General features: G+C 44.8%; 1 protein-coding gene across 3 annotated transcripts in view; it reads left to right on the forward strand.

Moving 5' to 3' along the window:
• Positions 1-21,458, forward strand: part of LOC101534633 (phosphoglucomutase-1) — a 124,254-nt gene that overhangs the window by 77,055 nt on the left and 25,741 nt on the right. For 2 of the 3 annotated variants that reach the window (XM_058657486.1, XM_058657495.1), the window contains 4 exons: positions 16,687-16,849; positions 17,171-17,317; positions 18,826-18,951; positions 21,154-21,344. In XM_058657486.1, coding sequence (XP_058513469.1) covers positions 16,687-16,849; positions 17,171-17,317; positions 18,826-18,951; positions 21,154-21,344 — 627 coding nt within the window. Of the gene's footprint in view, positions 1-1,959; positions 2,134-16,686; positions 16,850-17,170; positions 17,318-18,825; positions 18,952-21,153; positions 21,345-21,458 lie in introns of those variants that run through there. The other variant, XM_058657504.1, reaches the window with a different exon arrangement.

The following is a 21,458-nucleotide window of genomic DNA, read 5'->3' on the forward strand; positions in this document are numbered from 1 at the left end:
ACAGATGCAAAGAGTTACCCACAGAATACCTGTCTCCCAAAATGGACAGGTGTAGCTGCGCTGCTTCTCACAGAACTCACTCTGACCAGTGGTTAAAGGGGCTGCGATCCTGTGGCCACTGGGACTCTCGTTTTATCTTGGTTGCTTTGGACCCTGACCCCCTGGAACTTTGCTCAGCACTTTTTGCCCAACTTGGGAGAGCACCACAAAGACCGCTGCTTCCTTCCTGCCTGCAGGTCTCCAAGGGCCCTCCGAGGGTTCCATGCGAGGACAAACTCGCATTCAGCAGTACTCCATGTGAGTTACAAAGCTCCTTGTGGAAGGAGGTCATTTAATGCTGTTTACAACCTGTATGCTGTGTCCAATCACTCCGGAACCACCATTATACTGCCTACTGCCGAAGTCCAGCAACAGGCGGATGGCACACCTTCAATGACCTTCAATGATGCCAATGTCACACCCATGTCCTCCAGTACCTGTGATCTGTCCAGCAAGTACAGGTGGGCTTGTACCAGCATAAGAACTCATATATACAAGGCTACTCAAGACATCCGGGGAAATGCATACTAGGCAAAAGATATACATGGATTTCAAAATGCTTTTGGTGCCAAAATAAGCTCATCTTTCCATTGTATTTTCCCCCACAACTGTTTGAGATATCTTCATACTTTATTTGTGGGCAATGTTAATTTCAGGATCACCCAGGATCTCTCTCCTTCAAATGTTCTCCAAAGTCATACTGGTTTGATCATCCAAAAGAAAAGCAGTACAGCCCAATGATGAGAAGCACATGCTTAGCAGCAAACCTGGTCTTGAAGCCTGCCTTCCCAACCTTGAGCAATGCAACTTCTCTAAATCTGTTTGCACATCTGTGAAATGGGATGGTGCAACGTGTGAGGTTACTAACGTTGCCAAATAGTCTGCATGTGATGACCTGTATGGTGCTAAGTGTTTTGCGTGAGCTCATTTCATCTTTTCAGGTTTCTGAGAGGTTGATATTTAGAGCCCTAAGATTTTACAGATGAGGAAATAGAGGGTTCATGATTTGCTCTAGGTCAGCAAGTTCTAAAAAGCATCAGAAATTTGGAGTTCAACCTGGATTTCTATCCTGCTGAGTTCCTAAGGCAGACGTTTAACCTTTTTATCTCTCCCCTCCCCGCCCCTTCCCTCCCCTCTCCTCTCCCTTCTCCTTTCCCCTCTTCTCTCCTCCCATACCTGCTTTTCTTTATCTTTCTTTTTTTTTTCTATTTCTCCTAAAGGGGAGAGAGAGCAAGAGTGAGAGAGTAAGAGATCTGCTGGTTCACTCCTCAAATGCCCACACTGTCCAGGGCTCAGCTGTGCTGAATGGGGGAGCCAGGAACTCAGAGATTCAATCCAGTTCTCCCACATGAGCAGCAGGAACCCAGTTACTTGAGCTCTCTATCACTGATGCCTCCCAAGGTTTACCTTATCAGGAAGCTGGAATTAGGAGGAGAGCTATGTGTGTATCCAACTCAGTTTTGTATACAATATGGTGTGAACCAACATTGTGACAGCTAGGCCAAATGCCAACCCTTGGTATTTTAATAGTTTTCTAGTCCAGGGGTTCTCAAACTTTCAGTGTTGAAGTCTAGCCTTTTATTTGCTATAGCCTTGCTTTCCCTTAATGCCTTATGGCCCAGAGAGGGTGCCTTGTGCCTTGCTGCTGCCCCAGGAGCCACAGCTCAGCCCAGGAATTCCTGCAACTGCCCACCTGTCTTCAGCTTACTATTTTAAAAACTTCTATCTACTGAGTATTTGCTGTTCCACGGCTGTGTATTCTATTAGGTGGTACAGCAGGTGGTTAAGAATGTGGGCTCTGAACATAGACTACCTGGGCTCAAAACCCATCTTTACACTTTCCCAGTTGTTTTACTTTGGGTTGATGACATAAGCTCGGTAGCCCCCAGTTGCCTCTTCCAGGAATCAGAAGCTGAAAATGCTAGTGATAATATCACAGGGCTGTGGTGAAGATTAAGTGAGTTCATGCTCATGAAGCACTCGTAGCACTGGCCAGCCCCTCATGACTGTCATGACTAGCTCCTACAACAACCAGCAGAGCAGGTCTTACTCTATTTTACAAGAAAACTGAGGCCAGAGGAGCTGTATCAGCTGGTAAGTGACAAAGCCAGGGTTCAGACCCAGGGCTGTCTCACTGCAGAGCCCGCTGTACTTGATTCATCTGTGGCTCTCTTTTCTCCTGCTTTTCCCTATTCCAGTGCCTGGCCCCATGGGGGTAGGGGTGGGATGATGGGGGGGTGTTAAATCAGTATTTATACACAACCAACCCAGAGCATCAGTTCCCTCCCTTTTGGGCTTACATATTTTTGAGATCAGGGGATGAGTCCTTATAAATACCCTTTTAATCTTAATTCATTCTGATAGCATTTATTGAGTGACTAGTGTATGTTGTGATAAGCCCCTATCATATTGTCCCTTTTTTACTTTCAGAACTTTTTAAGGAAAGTCTCATAGTCTTCACCTTACAGAAACTCAGGGTCACACAGACCCCAATGTAGAGGACGTCCTCTCTGGCCTTCCTCTCCTTTACAGCTGAATACCTTAGCTGGGCCAGGCCATGAAGTTAGGGAAGACCTTACTCATGAGATGCCCAGAGAATAATCTCATCGTCCTTTCCTCTTCTTTTAAGCCTGGTGACTCTACCACATCTGAATGATTTGCTGCCTGGACAACCTTTGCTTGCCACACAAGCGCAAGGGGTGGCCTTACGAGGCCCAGCTTTTTACTGCAATGCTGTGGACATCTTGCTTGTTTTCTCTTTTTTCACCACAAGAGGGAAACATACAACCAGGAATGACTTGAAAATCAAGCTCTTCAGCCAGGCCTTTTTAAACAAGGCATTTTCGCTCACACCTAGCTCCTGGCAACAGCCAGAATGTGGACAGTTCTTCTCTGTTAGCTCCAAGTGATATACTGAAGGCATCTAAGTGAGCAAGTGCTTGATGATTTTCCTAAAAGGAAGTAAGATACACATGAGCATTTTGTAAGCATGTCAATTGCTGGCTTTTTGTATAGATGAACAAGACTGACTATTGGTGACTTGTGGTAAGCCAGGAATCTTCTTCCTGTGCACCCTCCTTATGGAAGGAGAGCGCCTTCAAGCTGGGGAGATTGTTCTGAGACCTAACAGCACAGATTATGGCGTTTGCTGAGTGTCTTCAAGCCATTCTCTGAGCGCTGATGGGTCCCCCACAAGGACCCGGATGAGTGTTTTTAATGTTTTGTTGCCTCACCTATCTCTCCTTCTAGAGCAGAAGTTTCTTGGCCAACGGAGTCTTTTGTTGTTGTTTTATTGGCTCTCATTTTATGACATCGTTTCATAGGCTCTGAGGTTCCCCCAACCCCTTCCCGTCCCCTCCCCCCATGGTGGATTACTCCACCGTGTTGCAGCATTACAGTTCAAATCCAGTCATAATTCTTTCATTGCAAACATGTACCATGTGTAGAGTCCAACATTTTATTGTCCAGATCAATGCAACAGTTTCTTGGGGAGACCATCTCTGGTCTAAAAGCAGAGCTTGGCCAACTGAGTCTTTGCACAGTGCTTGATTAAATGGATACAATAAATCTGTGTAAGAGTAAACGCTGGGTAGATGCATACATTGATGTGTAGATGGATGGACATCAGAATGGTAAAGATGATGTATGTTTGGAGCAGCTGTCATGTTGGTTTTTATTTTAAAGTCTGTTTCAGGAGTCTTTTTTTTGATAATCCTGTGCCATTCTAAGGCATCTGGCCTTATATATTTGCCATAATTTAATGAAACGTCTCCCTTTCTTTAAAGATTTCCTAATTCTTTCAAAGTGCATATAGTCCATGGCCTGTCCCAGTTATAATGTGTGAAACACAGTACATACTTGGAGATTCAGGGCAATACGGAAAGGTAACACCTAGTTAGGGCTCTCAAGGCACTAGACCCAGCCAGTGCTAAGTTGCTTGCCTCTGTTAACTCAGAGTGTCTCTTTACAACAAGCCAGTGCCTAGGGAGCCCTGTTCCCTGCAGACAGCTGTGGGTGGCATCCAGTCACAGTGCCAGCACCATCCAGAGGACTGCAACTGAGGGCACCAGGTGTGACCACAGGAAGCCAAGGGAGGTGGGCAGCGTGGCATCCCAAGAGCCTGTGACAGGAGGGACCCTGGCAGCTACTCTCTGTCTCTTTGTGCTTATCTCAGCACATCTGCTTCCTTTGCCCCTCCCTTTCTTGTCAGTGTAAATAAGTTTGGACTTTTTCATGATTTATTTTTAAGGTTGTAAAGTCATTTATTCAAAATTCTGTGAAAATTCCAAATTTATAAATCACGTGTTTCCTTTTTAAAATACTTTGTGTAACAAGCATGACTTTTAAAGAACACAGTATGTTCTCATGTAATCCCTTAACAGCAGATATGGTGTAGGGCCACCCCTGCCTTAGCTTGTTCTACATATAGTGGGTCCTGTATCTGTGGACTCAACCAAACCAGCTGTGGCTCGAAAAGGTGTGGGGCGATGTATCTGTAGTAAGTATGTACAGGGTTTTCTTTCCCATGTTATTCACAGCACCATTTTGTAGAAAGTATTCAAACATTTATGGATTTTGGTATCTACGGGCATGGGGGAAACATGGGTCCTGGATCCAATTCCCTGTGGATACCAAGAAACAGCCTCATTACCTGTCTTAGTCACAACAATGATGAGTGAGCCAGGCAACTGTCATTCTCATTCTTATAGATGAACAAATGGAAGCCCACAGGTTCAAGCACTTGTCTGAGGTCATACAACCAGTGATTGGAGGAGTTGGGGTCAAATACTGTTAGTCTTGCCTTAGAATAATCCATTTCCTTAAACACGACAGTACGTGGTTTGTCTAAAATGGGTTAACTTATACACAGAACACATTCTAAGTGATCTTGAATGTTTATGATTTTGATAAAATCCTTTTACTCCCTTTAAAATTGTAAATTTATACAACTTATTTAACATCACATTATATACTGAAACCCTAAGGCTAGTTGTTAGATAAGCAAGTACCCTGAATTCCTTAAATGTATTTAAAATAATAAATACACAAAAACTTTATTATAAGCATATTAACAAGGTTAGACATCCCTAGTCCCAGAATTGGAAATCCAAAATGCTGTCAAGTCCACAGCTTTTTGAGTACCAACATGACACCACCACATGGAAAATTCCACACCACACCTCATGGGATGGGCCTTAGTCAAAACACAGGCATAGTAAAAATATTGCATAAAATTACTTTGAAGCTACATATACAGTACATGGGAAGCATAAATGAGTTTCGTGTTCAGACTTGAGTCCTACCCCCAAGATACCTAATTATGTGTATGCAAATATTTGAAAAGCAGAAACATCTGAAATTTAAAAATTGCTGATCCCAACCATTTCAGATAAGAAACAGTCAATCTATATCGTATGCTTATCTTATCATCTACATTTTACAATGCATATTTCATTATCTCTGTACTTCATTTTAAATCTGAGTTTAAAAATACCCACTTAAAAAAAGCATTCTCTCACCTTGAGCAACTAGGAGTTGCCTTTCTAATTGAATTGGAGTGACATTGTCAATGGATAAGTGGCATGTTGGCCAGGGATCTGGTCTGGAACTGACTTGGTCCAGGACATCAGAACCCAGGGAGCCTCCAGCAACTTCACTTTACAACTCATGTTTGCTGATTCTCGTGTCTGATGGGTCTGAACCTTAACACACTCAGGAAGATTCATCCAACACATTTTCTGCTTGATTCTATTGGACATTATTTCTGATTCTTGCTGTGGCTCAGGGCCATGACGCTCACTGTCCTGCTCCTGAGCTCATCTGTCTCCCAGGTTGCAGAGTTCACCAAATTACCTAAGCTTTCAAGTCCCTATTCTACTTTCTAAGGAGAGAAAACACAAGTGACCCAGCTTAAGTTAGGTATCCCTCCCTGGTGATTATGGGCTGGTACCAGGGTCCTGTGGTAGGAACATGGCACCAGGTCTCCAATCTTGTGGGGCAGCTTGCAGTTAAGAGACTGAGTAAATGTGGGAAAGGGATTAGAGAGAGGGGTCTGCTAAGGGAGACTATATGTTAGAATAGAAAGAAACAGCCACGCTTGGCTGACCCAGGGACTTGAAGTTGGATCTGAGTGTTGGAGGCCAGTAGAGGGAACAGCCCTAGACAAAATGATTTTTGCCAGCATCCTGCCCAAATAAGGAAGTGCTTCTCGCAGCCTTGGTTATTCTTTCCTCAAGCTTTCCTTTGTTCACCATGGCCTGCCAATCAACTTTCCAAAGACATTAGTTTATGTCTTCTTTGCTGCTTAAACATCTCCACGTGCCTATAAAACAGACTTGGGTATGGTTTATGAGGCCCTAGAACTTTACCCCCGCCATTTCTGTGTCCTCATCTCTGCCACTGCAACTCCATGAGTGAACAAATGTACAGGTCTGTGAATGCTCCCCACATCAGATCTCCTCATTGTCACGGCTCTTTGCTGGTGTCAAAAGCAGCACTTTCTAGCTTTCCATGATTGTCTAGTTCACAAAGGCTGGTGCAGACACATGCTGAGGCAGTCCTCTTAAAAACTTGGGAAGCAGCTGCTATCCCCCTGTAGAGAGGAGGGAACTGATGCTCAGAGCAGTTGCAGCAGCGTTACTGATGGTAGGCATAGTATTGGATAGTCTCATATGCTGCCTGTTTCCATTCTCAGAACAATCTCCAGCGCTATCCCCATGTATAGCCTCAGTTTACCCTATTTAGAGTCAATAGTTAGACCTATGTTGTGCTTGACCCCTAGCCCTGCTTTCTTTGCCATTGCTTTTCAGTGCTTGGCATAGGGTTGGCATTTATCACCTGCTTAGTGATGCTGATTGGAGAACTGAATGACTGTCTCCCACTGCTGGGATGAGCACATCAAGTACTCAGTGGTCAGCAACTACTGTAGTCATCAGCCTAGGGCTTGGGGCTGGGATGAGGGGAAGGTGTTTGATGACCCTGCTGATGTGGCCCAATTTATAGCTTTCTACCTTGTGCTTGTGCCTAGGGAAACAGGGTTAAAATGTTCCATCTGTGACAATTGCTAAGATAGGAACTCTTGGCATGAAGAGGTAAACCCATTCAAGCTTTGGGCTCTGCTGTTATGGAACCCACGACACAGTAGTCAGCTGCCCTCTCTAAATATTTGTTGATGGAAAGAAAGAAAGGATACAAAAGGGTTTGGCAAGTCCATTTCTTCTGCTGTGTTCTGCTGGGAAGATGTCATTGCTGGTGAGAATGGCAGCTGGAGTCTTTTAGCGAGGCTGGGAACAAGGGGGTTCATAACTCTGCCATTGTGAAATTGATAGGACCCAAGACCAGTATGAAAGTTCCTTGTCTGAAGGGAGTAATCCTTAAATCCCCCATATGGTTTAAATGTAATTTGTGTCATTGTGAAGGAGTACTGGCAATGCAGGCAAATTCATTAGGCCAAATTGGGTTCGCTATGCTCGACAGGAACGTTTCTGAAGATGGAGTTCAACCTTTGCTGGAGAGCGGAAACAAATGGGTTTCTTAATGGCTCCCCCACTTAGTTGGAGTGCCTTAGGAAGCTTAATGTTTTTAATGCCTTTTCTTTTTCACCGTACGTCACAGTCCATCTCACAGCACTGCTTCTGGTAATATTTTTATATGGGGTTGAGTTCTATAGCATTCAGAAAATTATGACTTGGGCACATATTTAGAATAGAAGCTTTTTCCCGGGCAAGGTTATGTGTTTTTGGTTTGGATTTGTACATTGACAAGTACCATGCTGTGCATAGGTAAGTTGTTCAGAAGAATTAGCTCCAGCTATCAAGAGTTTCAACTGAGGAAATGGCCAACCACCAGCAGGGAACACACTGACATGTGTTGTGTTGGATGGAGGGAAGCCTTGGTGGGTGGTAGTGGAGCACCCTTGTGCCCTGGCTCCCCTGTGATTTCGAGATATCATTAAGAAAGCTGCCAATGACATGCTCAAGCACTCTTGTTATCCCGTTGAAGAGATTATTGGAATATTTCATGAATCAAAATCCATTCCCAAATATGTCAAGACCCACTTTTCAGGAATTGGAAAGTATACCTGAAGCCAGAATAAGGAGCAGGTGTTTAGTCTACAAATTAACATAACCCCTGTCCCACTCCTGAGGACACAGGACTGCTGCCTAACTGTGGGTCCTGACTCCGGCTTCCTGCCAATACAAACTCTGGGGACAGCAATGGTAAGTGAGGAAGTAACTGGGTTTCTGCAACTTGTACAGTGAACTGGATTAGATTTCCACCTCTAGGCTTTAGCTCCAGCCCAGCCTCAGCCCATTACAGATAAAGAGACTTCTTGCTACATAAAAATGAATCAATAATAAGCCAAGAAACAGTAGATATGTAAGTCATTAATAAAGCAAGCTTGCGTTTTAAATTACTCTCTAAGTGATATTATTTTTAAAAATTATAGCAAGAAGAAAAAAGCAAGGGTGGGCATTTGACCTAGCAGTAAGATGCTGCTTGTACACTCACATGCAGTAGTGGAGTGTCTGGGTTCAAGTTCTGGCTCTGCTCCAAGTGTCCAGGTTCCTGCTAGCATGCACCCCGGGAGGCAGCAGGTGATGGCTCAGGTGGTTGAGTCCCTGTCACTTCCTGTGAGAGACCCAGACTGAGTTTCAGGCCCTTGGCTTCCACCAGACCCTGGTTCTGGGTTTTGCAGATATTTGGAAAGTGAACATATGGATAAGGTATCTCTCTTTCTCCCTTTCCCTATGTCTTGCAAAGAAATAAAATGAAGTAATTGAAAATAAAAAATAAAAGTATCAGATGGGCCCCTACTCTTTGAATTTCTGCCTCTCAAGTACGTAGTTCTATGAAACAAAACACCCTAATGAATAGACTGTAAACAGTAGTTGCTGTGTGGCTGACTGGTTTTCAGCGTGATAGATGTGCCTTGTAAGATGTTTTTATGCTGTGTCTGGAGGCATTCTTGGCACACAACTGGCCCTGGGGTGTGATTTGCAGGGGACCAGGCTCCAATGCCTGTGGCCTGCTTTCTGCCCAGTGGGTCCTGGGCAGGGGAACCTTGGAAGTCCTGGGGCCTCTTGTCCTTAGAGAGGGCACTTGGCTGCTCTCAGGGCCTGATGACTTTCAGATCATGCTCGCCATCTTAGTAGAAAAGCAGTCAGATCTGGTCTCAGAGAATGATGCACTTTTCCTTGAAACCCTTGACTTCTCCGTGCATGTCCAACTCTCCAAACAAGTAGTGTGACCAGTCCTGGTTTACTTTTGATGCATCCTTAACAAGATCACCCAAACTCTTGACCGTGGAACCCCTCCCAACTCCCTGCGCCACCCCCTCCTCTTTGCGCTCCCCCACTTTTAGAAGACTATAGCTGATAAGCACTTCTTAATTGATGATTTCTGCTGAACCAGATGGACAGTACCTGGGTCTGTATTTAAATACATATATCATTAATAATAAACAAGCAAAAAGCTCCAGGAGGAAGAAAGAGTAGAGATTACATTCAGGTAAAATTTTTTTTTAAAAATTCTTAGGTGTCTTACATGTGAAGAACTTAAACTGCTTTGCTCTAATTGCTTTCTGAAAAGTAATTCTATTTCATACTGAGAAAAATTTTTGATGTTGTTGATCTTGGTTTTGTATTACTTTTCTAAATAACTTCATCTCGCATTGTGCCCAGAGAAATGTAACTTATTCTCCTCTGTTCTGTTTATGCTTTGGAGCCTTCTCATCCCCAATTTCCCAGAAAGTCAAGGGAATGGTTCAACTTGTTGATCACTGGGGGTATTCACACAGGGGATCAATGAGTAATTGATTGCTAATGGGTAAACCTGTTCTGTTAGTCACTTTTCTCCCCCCCTTTTTGTCTACCTGGGAGTGTCAACATGACAGTGCTGTAAGGAAAGCAGAGGTAACCGAGCTCCCTCCCTTCCATTTTAATCTTGACCTTTCACTTGCCGGAGGGCACAGAGCCACTTTAAGATGGCCTTCTCCGAGATGGCAGTCCCGAGAGGCTCGAAGTCAGTGGTGGGCGGGCAGGCAGGCGGCCCAGGCGCCCGGGGAATCACACCAGGGTGACTGCTTCATGATCCTGCTCCGCCTCTGCCCATGGCTGGAGAGTGGACTCTGGCAGCCACCTGGTGTTTGTAACTCAAATCTGCCGTGGGCAGCCCTCTTGGGAGCTATCTCTACTTTAATGGGGAAAGAAGGCAGCAGTCATTGAAGGGTGTTCAGCTGGGCTTTGTGCAGGAACGTCTTCATGAAAACAACTTCTCGGGGCTGCTGTGTGTGGGTGCGCATGGGCGAGTGGCCCTTGGATGTTGCAAAGGGGCAACAACAGCTAGGAATCAACCCTATCTTCTCGTTGTAAGTGACTTTGCCAGCCAAAGCTCGGTGTTGGCTTACCCAGGACAACCCTGCAGACTCCAGGTAGGAGGGACTCTTTGGGGGCACCATTATCTGCCCTTCCGATACCCCGACTGAGCCACGTGGTGGAAATGAAAGATGAGTGATTTTGATGGATGGATTTCCGGAGCCTACAGAAAAATGGAAGAAGGTCCTCTCCCTCTGTTGACCTTCTCTACAGCTCCCTACCACGACCAGAAACCAGGAACAAGTGGATTATGGAAGAAAACCTGTTATTTCGAGTCAAAGCCATGCTATCTGGAAAATTTTATCCAAAGTATCTTCTTTTCCATGGACCTAAAAGATCGCCAGGGGTCGTCACTGGTGGTTGGTGGAGATGGGCGGTATTTTAACAAATCAGCAATAGAAACAATATTGCAGATGGCAGCTGCCAATGGGGTTGGTATACTGTGTTGCTCACTCTCCAAATAACCTCTTAACTTTGCAGAAATATACAAATGAGCAAAACATTGTAGATGGTTTACATTCCCAACTCTACTAACCTTTAGTTAAATTGCTTTGCAACTTCAGAGTGTATATTGTGCAAACGCTACAGAAATTCCCTTAGTCACGATGGGATACAAGAATGTCGATCCTGCTTCTTAATATATTGTCCTCTGTCCTTGTCATTCATGGAAGTAACCTGTTGCTTTGTAGACCTGTAAAGCACATGCCCAGCCTTCAGCTGTCTTTTCTTCATTCTGACTAGCTTCAAGGGGCACCCCTACCCTGTGTAAGAGGGCACTAATGAATGGTGGAGAGCGGGAAAGATTTTGTCTTCTTTCTATGGCTTCCTTGTTGAAGTTCAGTCATTTGTCAAACAGGAAAACAAAAGCTAGAGTAAGCTGTTGTTTATGGATCGTGGTAGTCATGCAGAAATGCAAAGAGGGGGTTGAAAAAAATGTTAGGTGTAAGCTACTCAAGGGGACCTGTTTTAGGAGTGCGGGGGTGACCTGCTTCTAATGACCCTAGCCACAAAGAGGGCCTCTGTGTGGTGAATTTGTGCAGTAGGGTAGTGATAACTCCTGTAAACTATAGTATTAGTAAGCTCTGCTAAAGCTTGGCATCATGAAAAGCCACGTTGACTGGATTAAGCAGATCAGGAGAATATTGCACCAGAAAGCGTGGATCTTGATTAGCAACCAGGGCTGCACAGTGTGCTGCCTCACAGAAAGGTGGGCACCAGCTTGGCTTTATTTTGTCTCTGCACACCCTTCCACTGTACCCCAAACTATTATTTTTAGTGTTTTAGGGAACACATCACAATAATTTCAAGGCACCTAATCCCTCAGTGCCCATGCATTTTTACAATCTGTTCAGAGTCTGGCTCTGAATTTTGTGTGGTGGCCAAATGCGATGGGCATGCGTTTTTCAGTCTCTTCATAACCTGCCAAGCAGGTGTGTTCGCAAAAAACAAATTGGGAGAAAAAGAAAGAAAGAAACAAAAAGCAGCCCACCAAACTACCATGTGAGAGCATCTGTTAAACCTTGCGTTGGTGAAGAAAATTTCCCTTTGATGCTCACTTTCAGAATCTGAATGCCTCTCCTATAAAAATTGCTGACAAAGCCACTCCAATCAGAAGTTATTATAGAGCATACACACTTCACGATAAAAAGTGACACGCTGTAAATGTCATCTTGAGGGAGTGCTACGGAGGAAATGGCGTTAAGATGCCTTCAGGTTTTGAGACGGAGGCGTGTGGAACACACTTTCTCTGCAGGTGTTGGTACCGTTGTGCGGGGCTGGTACCCCGTCCCCTCGGCTGTGACTCAGCTTCATTTCCTTTTTGTATTGAGCTGTAGCACGTGGAAGAGGTGATGCGAATGTGTAATTCAACAGATCCCCATGGATTGCCTTAGATTTACTCTCTGCAGCTTCACTAAATAATACATTAAAGAGGCCATCATTGACTAATATGGTAACTGCCTATTTGTTAGAGCTGTGGCAATCCAACCTATATTTTTAAGGCTTTTCAAGGGCATTTCTTATTTAAGAGGGTTACATCGAAAAGCAGTGCTGCTGCCCCGCTGAATTACTTAAAACATTTAGTGGAGAGATAAAGCACTTTAACCTGATAAACCTGTGAAATTCTAAAGTATTTGATTTCTTCTTTTTGTAACATACCCTAATTTCTGATTACTTGAAATATCCCTTTTATTGTGGGAAGGACAGACGGGAGGAAAGCTAGGATAATTATTGCTACAGATTCCCATAAAAGTCACTTTCTCACTTTTCTCAATGCCCACTGCACCTGTGAGCCAATTCCTGGTGTGCTCTTCTGTCTACAGAGCTAAATAGAGATTGTTTCATTTCTTCCCCATTTATCTGCTGCATATATGGATTCTAGAATACATTCTGCCTCCAGTAGAAGTTTTTCTTTGTTCTTATTTGCATACAACTGACTGCTTTACAGAACATTTTAATGCATAAAATAAGACATTTAATGCATAAAATAAAATAAAATAAGCTCCATGTATGATATTGATATTTCATTCTGTCCTCTCAGGTGAGAGCATGGCTGTGTGTATGATTACTAGCAGGACAAAGAAAAGGGAGTTTTCTCTCTCTCTCTCTCTCTCTCTCTCTCTTTCTCTCTCTCCCAGCCTAACAAAACAGCAATGTTATTTTCAAATAAAAGGAAAAATTTTAACTTTGCACCTGCTATGTTTAACTATTATTAGTCTGGGCAGCTTTCCATGGCGGTGAGACCTGAGTTAAGAGAAGGAAGTGGAGGGCGAGGGGGATTAGCAGGAGAGGCAGAGTCCTGATGGTGACAAAGGGCAAAGCAGGGATTGTTCCAGGATCTCGCACTCAGGAGCCGAGGAAGGGAGAATACACACAGCCTGGAACTTGTCCTGCTGACCACCTGCCATGCATGGCTCAGTGTCATCAGTGACATTCACAGTGAAGTACAGCTGTCACCGTGTCCACCTCCAGGACTCTCATCATCTTAAACAGAAACCACACACTCGTTAAACAGCCATGTCTTGTTCCCCTCCCTCCAGCCCCAGAAGTCTCCTTTTTGCTTTCTCTTTCTGAATATGGACATTGTATTTGGTTTATTTTGTTTAGCAAAATGTTTTCAAGGTTAATTCATGATGTCACATGTATCAGAATTCCATTCTACCTTTTTAGTTTTACAGAGAACATGTCCCTGGCATATGGCAATGTGATTTTTGAATAGTGACTAATTTTAGAGATATGTTTTTAATTGTGGTAAACACAACATGAAATCAACTATCAACTATTTTTAAATTTATTCATGCATTTGAAAAGCAGAGTATACATATATATGTAATATATTAGATAGAAATGGTGGGGAGAAGAAAGAGAAAAAGAGAGAGGAATCATCCAGGACATTCTCCTAAATGGCCACAATCATCTAGACCAAAGCCAGAGACCTGGTGCTCCATTCAGGTCTCCCGTGTGAGTGGCAGGATCCCAAGCACTCAGGCTATCTTTTGCTGCCTTCCCAGCAGCATTAGCAGGGAGCCTGATTGGAAGTAGAACAGCTGGGATTTGAGTTGGCTGTGTGCTATGGGATGCCACTGTTGCAGGTAGCAGCTTAGCTCACTCTGCCACAATGACAGCCCTCTGACTTAACCATATTAAAAGCACAGTCCATTACCATTAACTGTTCAGTGTTGTGCTGAAGCTCTCTAGAGTCGCTTGCATCAGCATCAGTGTCAGCATCTTGTCATGCTGAAATAGCTTGTCTGTAAACTCCCTGCTTGTCCCTCCCTTGAGCCTTGGCAACCACCAGTCTACCTTGTTTCTGTAGTTTTGGCTGCGTTACCAACCTCTTATGGTATTTGTCTTGTTGTGACTGGCTTATTTCACTAGGTCTAATGTTTTCAAGGTCTAACCATGTGTAGCATGTAACAGGCTTTCCTTTTTTAAGGATACATAATATTCCATGGCAACATACACAGCATTTTGCGTATCTATGAACATATTGACGGTCATTGGAATGGTTCACTCTTTTTGGCCACTGTGAGAAGTGCTGCTGTGAGCCTGGGTGCTGTAGTGTCTGAGTCCTGCTTTCAGTATCTTGTGGGGAAGGAAGGTTTTTGAGTAAAAAGGGGGATATCAAGTTATGGTTCAGAAAAGTGAACCTGCTGGGTTCAGGTATGCAGGATGGATTGAGCTAGGGAGTAGCTAGGAAGGTTTGGGTTAGAGAGTCACAGGAGAAGAGATTGGAAGTAATTACAGTGGTTCAGGTGCTTTTGAGGGAAGGAAGATAATGAAGCAATATGTCCCTGTATTGGGTTGCTGTGTGATAGTCCTGGGTCTGATTCGCCAGGCAGAATCTGCTGTGCAAGGGGAGTGCTTTGGCCAAATAGACACTTTTTTCAGCTCAAGACAAAGAGGCTATTGCGGACTTTTCCTCGCTTCTAACTCCTGACTTGATTTCTGACTCTTTTCCTGACCCAGGACCACTGCTGACTTATATCACCATAAGGAATGGTAGAGTTTAGAGCGACCTGGGTGCTGTTGCTTAAAGTCCCTCGGCCTCTCCCTCCATACCACATACGTTGGCATCTTAATGAAAGCCTGAGTGCTTGATGTGCAAAGAGAATTTCCCAATATCCTCACCAGCAACTTTGACTGAATTGCCACCCTGAGCTCACTCTATAGGTTTCTTGGGTCTGCCTGACCACTGGCCTTTTTTCTAAATCACAATCCATCCTAGAAACTACTGGAAGAGGGTGAGATGTCACCATTCATGAGTCAGGAGTGGCTTTAGTGACTGACTGGCTGGGTGACCTTGTCATTGTCACCTATCTCAGCTGTATCCCTCAGTGCTTGTCATTACTGCTTTTGGGTGGATGCGAGAGTGAAGGGATGCGCAGGCTTGTGAGAGCTCTGCACCTTACCTTTCTGCCTGCACGGTGATGACTGGGAGGAGCAGCTTGAGAATGGACTGGAAGTTCCCGGGAGGCAGCAGGCTCTCGATGACTCAACAGTAATCCTGCATGACTCCATACCATCTGCAGGTTCTCTCCATCTGCAAAGAATCCTGATGTTGGCACCTGCCCTGATGGTTACTGTGTTCTGGGCAAGGCAGAAGAAAAACACATTAGGGAAGTTATCACAATGAAAGTGCTTACTGACGCACATGTGAGGGCAAAGAGGTGACTGAGATGAACCAGGTGCTTTCTGGGAGGCAATTGCTTGTGGAAGGGTCAGGTTCTCAAGGAGGGCAGCAGATCTACCTGCCCAGAAAAGCTATACTTGGGGAAGCCCAGGATCTCATTGGCATGTTAAGCATGAGGAACACATCTTCCACCCTGCAGTCATTTCTACAGTCGAGGAAAACAAGGATGGTCACTAGGAACTTGCAAGCCTTTGCTATCCATTTCCTCTCGCAGAAGGGAGAATGGAGAAGCATAGACTCCCCAGTCTTGGAAGTCTTTTCAGTGTAGCAGTCAAGTCTTCTCCAAGTGTGTCGGAGGAATTGATGGCACTTCTTCTTTGCCATCTTGGGTCAAGTTGAAACAGATATAAGTCCCTGTTGATTTAGCAAGGGAAGATTAAGGAGCTGTGCTGATAGCATCTGTGGGAAAGGTGGGGTGGTGAGTTAAGTCCCACCTGTCACCCTTTCATGTTGATGGTTTATGTTCTCCACAGTAACTCCCAGTATTCTTGTCTTAGGCCCTGGAGGTAACCCAGCTATACCCTATCGTGTAGTGGTAGGTGTGTCCTGCTTTGAGGAAAACTGCCACAGAAACAGCTCAAGATGATTTTGTAACATGCAGTGTATAGTATTGTTGGTATAAAGTTTGCTCTTTCTGCTAAAAAAAATTACTTTCTAAAATCCCTCTCTGTTGAAAGAATCCCTTTACCTAGCTAAACCTATTTTCCTTCTCGCATTATTGACCCAGTGAGATAAAACATTATGGTTGTCTACCAGTCTTCCAATGAATCCAAATTACAAGGCAAATATAAAAATGCAGTTTTGAATTTGCTGTGTTTTCTTGCCTGAATCTCACAGTTCCACAACACACATAGTTCTGAACCACACAGTCCCCAGGACCGTCTGAGGGAGGTGTCTCATGCTGTATTACTGATTCTGCTTCAGCAATTTTGTGGGAATATCCAAGCGGTGGCTGGTGATCAAAGCGATTTTTTCTGGCCCAACAGAATTTTTCTCTGCCCTTCAACCTATGGTTCCGTGTTTGTGAGCTGTTGCCTGGGATGCATGGATGTTAATAGGTGTGTTCTGGGTTTCTTCTAGATCGGTCGCTTGGTTATTGGGCAGAACGGAATCCTGTCCACCCCTGCAGTGTCCTGCATCATCAGGAAAATTAAAGCCATTGGTGGAATCATTCTGACAGCCAGCCACAACCCTGGAGGGCCCAATGGAGATTTTGGAATCAAATTTAATATTTCTAATGGAGGTGAGTTAGCTGTCATTTCTGGGACAAACAACTGTCCACGACATCAGATAGACCAGTATCTGAAGCTTTGGGAGACCAGGTTCTGGGCTTCATCTTTCACAAGGGGAGGAATCTTTGCTTCTTTCTGGTGACAGTGCAGTGCTTCTCATTCAACTGTATGTAGACATGGAAAGCCCATGAATATAGTGTTTTAGAATCCTGCCACATTACCTCTTGATTGACAGTGGTTCATGTGCCAGTAAAGAACTGATGAACTTTGGATTCTTTCTATTTTTGAGTGAGCTACATAATATTATTCACCATATGATGTTTGATTTCTAGGTCCTGCTCCAGAAGCAATCACTGATAAGATTTTCCAAATCAGCAAGACAATTGAGGAATATGCAATTTGTCCTGACCTGAAAGTAGACCTTGGAGTTCTGGGGAAGCAGCAGTTTGACCTGGAAAACAAATTCAAGCCTTTCACAGGCAGGTTCACTACATTCCTCCTCTTGCCTACTCCTCCTGTGTCCAACTTGAGAAATTCTGTTTCAGGGTTTAAATAAAGTGGATCTTCTGCCTTTAGGAAGGTGGTGGTCCCCAGGCTTTGTATGTGTGAGGTATTTGGCAGGTCTGCAATTCAATGTGGGAGTCTAGACAGTGACTCAGGCTCCCTGGGTTCTGCCAGCCATCAGCTTTCTGACTTTTGGTAAATCACTGTCGACTCTCTTAATTTCCATACCTGTACAACCTACAACCTTGAGTAGAAGACCTGGGAGATGTAACAGTTAACTGTTATTGTACAAACACTTCCCATGCATTGCAGATCAAGTGGCCTCTATCCTAGATACTCTTGCCCAGAGCTGTTTCCGATTTGGAACTTGGTTGGATTTTAGAATATTGGCATAAATATTCAGCCCAGTGTCCCAAATCTGAAAATCTGAAATTCTCCCAAAAGTTTTCAGATTTCAGAGCATTTTGGTTGTCAGATTTTCAGAGTGGTATGCACAATCTGCATTCTGATTTACTCTCCCTGTGGCCCGACAGGGCAGCCCTGTCAGGATTCACTCTTAGCAGATGAGTCAGGGGCAGGCAAAGTTACAGGCTCATCAAGGTCGTGTGGTCAGAGAACAGGGCAACCAGGATTCCAGCTCCACAGGTTCTCAAGCCCAGGCTTTCAATTTTTTTTATCTACCCTAAATTCAGTAAAATCCCTCAGATCATTTGGGAGCTGCCTTGGAACTCCCTGCATGGGCAGCTGTGGTTCACATTTCATTCTTAAATGCCAAGGGATTACAGTAATAGGCAGGGTAAATGCCTAGTAATGTGTGTTCATGGGATGCAGTGTGACTCCCATTTTTATGAGAGCTGACGATTGCTTCTCAGTACATGTGCTGTGGTCCATCCTAAAGACAGTCTTGGCGCACTCAGAAAACACCAGCAGAGAGATTTCTTAAACTCCTGATATTTTCAAAATGTTCAGAACCTCTGAAAATCCAGTAACAAGAGCAACAATAAGGCCAAAGTCGCATGTTTGTCTCATTGCTGGAGCAGAGCCTGTGAAAAAAATCTGTCTGTGCTTTTGAGCGTTGAGTTTTGATGACAGTGGACCTGGAAGCAGGAAGAAAAGTAGGCATCCCACTTTGTTGTCTGTGACACCAGTGTTCATCCGTCATGGTGAAGAACTGGGAAGCAATGTGGTGATACAGTGGACTCCGCAGCCTACACCCACCATCCTCCAAGCCGCATCCCTGCTGAGCGGATACATTTCTCATCCTTTCATACCTTGACTTTTCTCATCTATAAAATCGGACTACTAACATTGACCTTTTGGGACAGTTGTTAGTATTGAATAGGATAGCATTTAACAGCCCTGGTAAATTGGAGTTTCTCAGTAATTGTCCTTTGAAGGTAGCTCTTGCAGGTTTACAGCAGGAAACAGTATTTGTGCATGTGTTCCACGTACCTCTGTCTTTTCATTTTGCTTGCTCTCACAGTGGAAATCGTGGATTCAGTGGAAGCCTATGCCACGATGCTGAGAAACATCTTTGATTTCAATGCACTGAAAGAACTGCTTTCTGGTCCAAACCACCTGAAAATCCGTATAGATGCCATGCACGGAGGTAGGGATTGAGTTCCCCTCCATTCCCTTCTCTCCAAGCAGTGAAGTTACTTTCTACTATGCAGAGCATAAAGCTTTCCTAAATCTTTTCTCAAGTCTCTCTGGGCTAGAAGGTCTTTAGACAGAATCACTTCACATTCATTTCAGAGCAGTAATCATGCAGATTACAGCCTAATTATCTGCAACAAAAACCAGTGGAGCCCATCTTCCTGGTGAGCCAGTGTGCAGGTCAGTGTTTCCACTTGCAGCCTCAGGCTTGCAGTAACATGCAGCTGTGGTTGGGAACTCTACTTTGCAATTTTCCTATGGTGGCCCATGGCTTTCCAAGGGGAGGGCCATGTGCTAGATATGGTAAACAAATTCCTTAGCCCTACACTCTCCCTCACCTGTCCCTGCATGCTCCTGCCCTTAGAAGAAGACAAGAACAAGCTGAGGACTAGATTCAGGAATAACAGATCGTGTTCCTCCCCCTCAGCTCCCCCTGGTAGGCAGGTATGGCCAAAGTAGAGTAAGCAGTTGTTAAAAACCCTGGAATGGTAGAATTTTCTCCCAAGTAGGACTGGGAGGGCTCCTGAACACTGAATGCAGTCTATTTTGTTAGACAGTGATTTAGAATTTTAGGATCCCATATTTACAAGGATTCTCTATGGTGCCTTCCTGTTTGGGGAAGTTTTTCTATCTGCTCTTGAACCCTTACAGTAACACTGCTACACTGGCAGTCCTGAGTAGGAAGACTTCTCCTGGAACCATCTCTGAGACTTTTCCCTGGGCTCTTGTTGTCTTTTAGGAATCCCCCAGAATGTGTTCACTTCCTTGTTCCAAACATGATGTGGTTCCTTCAGAGCACTCAGGAGACTTCTGTTGATTGCCTACCTGATCCAGATGCACTTGAGACAGAGAGTGGTAGTTGAGTGTGTTCAAAGAGCTAGTGATGTTTGGGAGATAGCGAACAGGTGGAAAACTATCCTCTGGCAGGCTGACAACACAAGGGTTAGAGTTCCCAGTACTCTCTTTGGAACATGGAAGAAGACATAGTGCCCTGGGGACGGTCAGGAAAGGTTATCTGAGAAACAGGGGGGAGGGCAACACATTCAGCTTTGGGGAAAGAGTTTAGGGTGGTGCAAGATTAAGCTAGAGTCATTCCCATTAGAGGCAGTGGCTGTGGCTACAAAGTACCTGAGGATTCTCACCTACTCCAGAGAGAAGGGTTCTGAAATGAAGATATTTGTGTAAACTCACACAGCTAAGACTGAGTGGGAGCTGGGATTCAGAGTTGTCCTACCATGTCAAGTTGTCTGACAATAATGCAAAACAAACAGAACACCAAGGGATGGTAATGGGGGGAAATTGTTACAATCGTTTACAGCAACATTTTGGAAAACTATCAAGGACTCTTCTCTCCACAACACTGAGAATGGGTTTCCAACCAGGAAGTCCCCAACCCTGTGACATGCCACGAAGGTCAGGAACACTACAGACCATGTGCCTCCTATGAGGGATCACATAGGAAGCAGACAACTGAGGCACCAGAGTGCGGTCAAGGCCGCCAGGGCTATGGGATTTGGAAAGAGTGGCATTACTGGGACAACTGAAGGGCTTCAGAGAAGTCTCTGCCCTGGTCTCTGCACCCAGCCCCAAGCCTCACCACTGAGGCATCCCAGGCCTCCTCTCACTCCCTTAAAGGGATATTGACTTTGAGGCTTTCATGCCTTTGCCACAGCCACTGCCGCAGGTGGTTACTGTCACCATCCTCACTTTGCAGATGGGAGAGACTGAGGCACTGAGAGAACAACTAGCCTTGCCCAGGTTGTGCTGTCAGCAGCTGGCAGAGCTGGTATTGGAACTCAGACACTTTGGTTCCAGAGAACAGACTCTAAAGCACTAAGCTGTAGCGCCTTGGGGGCCTTTCGGAGGGACTGAATTAGAAAGGCAGGGTGTCCCTGTGGTTCCAGCCCTTCCCTCTCCCGACTCTTTCCTTTACAAGCAGGCTCCACCTTTTCCAGCCAAATCACTCACGGTTCCTTTCATATGGAACCTTTGCCCATTCACGCTGCTCTCTGCTAGCCTGTGAGTGTGCACGTTGTCATTGTTGTTATACTGTTCTCTCTAGACACGCCCAGCTCACCCTCCCTTCCCCCTCAACCCTTATGGACTCTGGCAAGTCAGAGTCTCTGACTCGCCTTCTGTCTCATGCTTTGCCTAGTCGTAGGCCCCTATGTCAAGAAGATCCTCTGTGAAGAGCTGGGAGCCCCTGCAAACTCGGCAGTTAATTGTGTTCCTCTGGAGGACTTCGGAGGTCACCACCCTGACCCCAACCTTACCTACGCAGCTGACCTGGTGGAGACTATGAAATCTGGGGAACATGATTTCGGGGCTGCTTTTGATGGAGATGGGGTGAGTACCAGTTCATTAGAGTGAATTCTAATGCAGGCCAGGCCAGATGGTGCAGCTGGGAGAAAAAAAAATCACTGCTTCTACCAGACCTTGGAAACCTGGTGAGTAAACATC

The sequence above is a fragment of the Ochotona princeps genome, chromosome 2 (genome assembly GCF_030435755.1).
Source record: "Ochotona princeps isolate mOchPri1 chromosome 2, mOchPri1.hap1, whole genome shotgun sequence".
NCBI lineage: Eukaryota > Metazoa > Chordata > Mammalia > Lagomorpha > Ochotonidae > Ochotona > Ochotona princeps.